The sequence below is a fragment of the Rhagoletis pomonella genome, unplaced genomic scaffold (genome assembly GCF_013731165.1).
Source record: "Rhagoletis pomonella isolate Grant_MI unplaced genomic scaffold, Rhpom_1.0 Rhpom_scaffold_00002, whole genome shotgun sequence".
Lineage (NCBI taxonomy): Eukaryota > Metazoa > Arthropoda > Insecta > Diptera > Tephritidae > Rhagoletis > Rhagoletis pomonella.
This window is the reverse complement of record NW_023458556.1, coordinates 56,759,438-56,764,771: the sequence shown is the minus strand read 5'-3', so window position 1 is coordinate 56,764,771 and position 5,334 is coordinate 56,759,438. Positions and strand designations below refer to the sequence as shown.

Sequence of the window (5,334 nt, the reverse complement as noted above, 5' to 3'; positions counted from 1 at the left end):
GTAGAACCATAGGTAACGTCTGCACTATTGTGAATACTTGGGTAGGTCCTTACTGTGAACGTTCACTGACATGAATCTAATTTGTTTTTGTAGTTCGTGACACGTTAAGGAATTAGGAAATGTTAAAATTCATCATAAATGCACGCTAATTAACAAAAAAAGGATAGTCTTAAGTTTAGTTGAAACGTAGATTAGTAGACCAATAAAATACTGAGAAAATGGATGCAGCTGCGTTGCATGCCCCCGTGGACTTCAACAAGGTACGTGTCTTATTTGTTCAGCTTCTGAATCCTGTTTGCATTGAAATAAGAATTTAATTACAGTCTTTGGAGGAAATGACCCCTGAAGAACGTATGCGCGCCGAGCATCAACTCATGCACGAAAAGCATAAAGGCCATGAAGCTATGCATTCAGAGATGGCACTTATTCTATTCATAACACTTATTGTGGCACAGGTGTCATTGGTGGAGTGGAAGAAACGTCATTACAAATCCTACTCGGTATTTCTAACATATTGATAAAACACATGCACTTAAGAAAAAATACTTGTATTTCAATTGTAGGTCATCACGCTGCTTGCGATGTGGATAATACCACTAGCGATATCGATCTTTTACAGTTTTATACGGTTTATTATTATTTGGGTGGTATTTTCCTCATTAACAGCTTTTGTTATTAAAAAAGCAGTCAGCAAACCAATACAACGCACTTCTCCAAGGTAAGTCTAATGGAGTTATTATGAATAAAACGGGCACATATGTAAAAGATCTTTTATTCCAAATCTCTCAGATTAGTCTACAAATGGTTTCTACTAACTTATCAACTGAGTTATTGCTTGGGTATTGGTGGCTATATTGTGATGATGGCTACATTTTTAGGCTTTAACTTTATCTTCAACAAAGCACCAAACGTTTGGATGGATGCAGGCCTGATGTGCGTGTTCTATGGGCTTTATATCGGCGTATTGGGGCGTGACATATCAGAAATTTGTTCGGAAAAGATGGCAGTGCACATTGGGGTAGCATTATAGCTTTTGGCAATATGTGGTTGTATTATTAAATCGCTCTTTTTTTTATTAGTATTATACTCCGCAAGGCATACCCACTCGTCACCTAGACGACAATGTTTGCGCAATTTGCGGGAATCCACTCCTTGTCAACGAAAAGGAAGAAGGTCTATTTGAAAACACATATAAGTTGAGTTGCAATCATGTTTTTCATGAATTCTGCATTCGAGGTTGGTGCATCGTGGGTAAAAAGCAGACATGTCCTTACTGCAAGGAAAAGGTTGATCTCAAAAAAATGTTTTGCAATCCGTAAGTTCATATCTTCGTTTAAAGAACAAAACCGCGTATCGTCATTCTGCAAAAGCGCTAACTGACATTTGCTACCAAAAATTGGATTTGCTCACACAAGCTCTTGGCTCAATCCTTATCAGTTCGTCCTGAAATATACCAGCCAGAAAAGATTGCTTTATAAAAAAGACAAGCATTTTCAAATGAGTTTTTTAGTCTCTAGAAAATAATTTTTGCAACCCCACATACGCGGTTTTGCATTATCTTGATACGCGGTTTTGCATTTTGTTGATACGCGGTTTTGTAATTTATAAGACGATATAAGCCAAGACCTTTACTAGCTGAGATTCACTCGATTTTTATTTCTAGCTGGGAGCGACCGCATGTTCTTTATGGTCGTTTGCTCGATTGGATTAGGTGGCTTGTGGCTTGGCAACCTCTCATTTTCTTCATAGTGCAAGGCATAAATTGGGCGCTAGGTTTAGAATAGTAAACGGTATTTCCTCTAGTCGGTGTTCAGCAAAACAAAAATATCAAACGAAATATATAACTTGTAACAGTATCACTAATTTCTGCGTGTTGGTGTGATGAACTGTGAGCTGTAGCCTTTATGATTAATGACTGTTGCGGTAACAAAATCAAATAAAAAGAAATTTGATTGTAATTTTTTAGATAGAGTATTCTCTGATAAATGCTGCAATGATAACGATTATTAATTATTTATGTGTAAAAAACTTAATTTATTTTGTATTTACATTTTACAATAAGATATTGTCACTTGAATTACTTAAACAAACTCTGCAGTGCAGTGTATAAGGCTTCAAATAATTTATGTATTTCAATCATCAGCTTTAAGTACATATGTACGTAGTAAAAAGCAATTATAGCAATCCTTCCTGATTCACTTAGCATCAACACATATGCGGACGTACATATGTAAATAAAGTCGCATTTTTAAGAGTAGACACACGTATATATATAAATTAACATAATAGACAATTGTTAAGCATATCGTTGCTGCTTTTCGACCAGGGTTATTGGTTGTAACACTTGACGTCTCTTTAGATTTTCGTAAACATTTTTCAATTTTCCAGCAGAGTGCATGCATATAAAACAAAATAGATGCAAAACTGTTAGCAGTCTAATATACATTTAGAAAATAAATAATGCACAGAAAAAATATTAAATCTTTTGTTCGTACTTATGATTGGCACAACGTATTTAAAACTGAAATTAACAATTGTAAGCACGTTTTACTATCCCGATCACTTGAGAAAGGCATGAATGCTTGCAATAACGCCCGCAACGCCTATAAAACACTTAATATGAGTACACTAAGGTTCCACAAAATGAACTAATAACCAGAAGCACCGATCATGCTACGAATCTGCTCAAACGACAGCCAGAAGGTTAGGGACCACGGCGCCATACGGATCCAGCATGGCAAGAAACCCTTATAGAGCGCAGCAAATCCTTCCTTATTTACTGTTTGACGAAGACAATCGAGAGAGCCTTTGTAGAGTAATCCTCTGAAAAAAAAACAAGAACAAAAGATAACCTAAATTCAAAAATATGTAATGAAAATTGGTAACTTGCTTCAATGATATTATTTCTTTTATGTATAACATTTGGCCTCGCGCATATTTCTTTTATTAATTACACTGGATCACAAATTTTAGTTTGGTTTTTGTTTTCCAGACGCCACTATCCAATTTCTATGTAGAATTGCCTGGTGATTCCGAAAATCGAGTTAATTTTTTTTCTATGGAATACCGTATTTTATATTAAGATCGTTAAATTGGTTCTTAAGATATATGTGATAAAAAGGAACCAATTTTTGCTTTAAGCAGAATAACGGCAAATTGAAAATATCTTGAAAACGTATCCATAGAAAAAAACTAACTCTATTTTCGGAATCACCGAGCAATTCTACATAGGAATTGGATAGTGGCATCCACATAACATTTTTGCTGTAAACCAGTGTTATTATTTATGATTTTGGTGACAAAAAAACTTACTAATAATATATACCTTAATTTTAAAATTATCTATGTATTAATTTTATATTACTAGAATTTACTTTTTTTATACGATATTACAAAATCTGCACTCACCTGCCTCTTTCGTCCGTAGGCTGGTTCATTATCCTTGTCTTTACTACATCTGCCGGGGTGCCCATAATCGCGGCCACAAATCCGGCACAAATTGAGGAGAGCACATGTACTGTATGACAGTCTGGCATATTCAGTTTGATCATAATCAATCGCTTTATGGTATCGTAAGTTGTAAGATCACCAAGATTAACAAGTGCAGCACGCTGCACATTCGGGATGCTACCTTTCCACAGGCCAGGTATGCCCCCACGGCGGACTATTTCCTTTAAAGCATGTGCGGCGCCGTGGACGCGCGCTGGCTCGCCCATCAATCGACGTTTCCCTTCCATTTGAATTTGTACCTTAACTAAATCGGCGGGAGATGCCAGCCATTGTGCCACAGCGCCTGCTGATACACCACAGAGGGCTGACTTCCAAAGGGGCAAAGTAATATGGCCGTTTTCATCGTTGCCCAACTTCCGACGTAGAAAGTCATAGCTGCATATGCGAACACCGCTGAAAATAAATAAAGACATGGTGACTTTAAAATCTTACTAAAAGAAAGCATACCAGTTTTCGCTAAATACATACCTGTAGACAACATGGCGGTACAGTGCAGGCGTCACACCTTGCCACAATTTCATTGTGCCCTCTTCCCTGACAATACCGTATGCAGTCGCAACCATGCCACGATACTGCTTTTTTGATCCGTTGACATCACCATGGAATCAGGGAGAGAGAACGAGAGTAAGAGGAGTAGAATGAATGCACTGCGCCCCAGGTGGCATTTGGGGATTACGAGTAAACGAATAGTAACATATAAATAAAACACTTTTTGCTAATGGTTATAGGTGGATAATTAAATTACTATATGATGTATGGAATGAATGTAGGTTAGGATGGGTGATACAGGTTTTGTTTGCCCTCAAATCCGATAATATTCATATACAGACATACGTACATACATACATACGTGTCGAAAAAAACGATTGCAATAACCAAAATACACAGTCACATACATAAACTTAGACACCTACATATGTATTTTATGCATTTAATAAAGAAGTGTCACATAGTTACCTTAGGTTTAACGCCCTTGTCTGTCTTCGGTTCGGCACTCACTGCTTCGCCCTGAATTTGCAGACGTGTTTTGGTTAAATCAAGGGGATATGTAGTTAACTCAGCTATGGAAGCGGCCACTACTGATACCACATAAGTGCAAGCGAAAGAATCTGCATAATCATACTTTACAGGACGTAGTTGATTGCGTGTAGAAGTAGATGGAGTTGGGGGAGGTGGAGGCGCCTCAGCTCCTGATGTGGTCTGAGCCTGGCTCTGCATTATGATGCTTCTTTTAACACTAATTCTATAATGACGTAAATGAAGAAAGATAATACATACATATATATATTAAATGTTGTGTGCATTGAACATCGCTTTCATCAATGCAAAATGCGGTAAAAGACAAATTCGGGATTTAGTATATCAGATAGGTTTCCTAAAAAAGGCGATAAAACTCATAATTCGGTATATACATACATATGTACATACATTTCTACATATCCACAGCTTGGAATTTTAGCAAGGGGTATCTATGTATATATTACTATATCGACCCCTTTGCGCGAAATCATCATATGAGCATTTTTTTCGAAATTTACTTTTAATGTGGTTCCGGCGAAAAATAATTTTTTCCAATAATGCTGAGCACGCGATATCTTTTCGCTGATATCTAATCATAGATTGTGCATAGTCCGCAATGTTCTAAAAGTCCAAAGTATATGCGGATTTTAGCCGTAAATGATAACTCAATTATATCGGTGATTTTTTGATTCTCTTCATAGTTTGTGACCATCGTACAATCTCCGGTTGTTGAGACGTCAAATGCGATAAACACATGCAGATAACTTATGTACATCATTAGTGCGTTCCAGATGCTTCACGATT

General features: G+C 36.9%; 2 protein-coding genes across 10 annotated transcripts in view; one reads left to right on the top strand and one right to left on the bottom strand.

The window, feature by feature from the left end:
- The first annotated feature begins 51 nt into the window (after positions 1-51).
- Positions 52-1,863, top strand: LOC118733851 (RING finger protein 121). The gene is made up of 6 exons (XM_036463443.1): positions 52-260; positions 324-500; positions 564-718; positions 790-1,018; positions 1,080-1,315; positions 1,664-1,863. The coding sequence occupies exons 1-6, from the start codon at positions 219-221 to the stop codon at positions 1,782-1,784; spliced, it is 960 nt and encodes a 319-aa protein (XP_036319336.1). The 5' UTR covers positions 52-218; the 3' UTR covers positions 1,785-1,863.
- A 147-nt stretch (positions 1,864-2,010) lies between these two features.
- The window catches only part of LOC118733850 (mitochondrial uncoupling protein 4), a 4,135-nt gene continuing 811 nt past the window's right edge, over positions 2,011-5,334 (bottom strand). For 2 of the 9 annotated variants that reach the window (XM_036463440.1, XM_036463436.1), the window contains exons 2-6: positions 4,468-4,753; positions 3,979-4,085; positions 3,409-3,903; positions 2,666-2,823; positions 2,011-2,603 (exon numbers count right to left, since the gene is read on the bottom strand). In XM_036463440.1, coding sequence (XP_036319333.1) covers positions 2,560-2,603; positions 2,666-2,823; positions 3,409-3,903; positions 3,979-4,085; positions 4,468-4,728 — 1,065 coding nt within the window. In that variant the 5' untranslated portion in view covers positions 4,729-4,753 and the 3' untranslated portion in view covers positions 2,011-2,559. Of the gene's footprint in view, positions 2,824-3,408; positions 3,904-3,978; positions 4,086-4,467; positions 4,754-4,938 lie in introns of all 9 variants that reach the window. The other 7 variants (XM_036463442.1, XM_036463437.1, XR_004992296.1 and 4 more) reach the window with 6 other exon arrangements.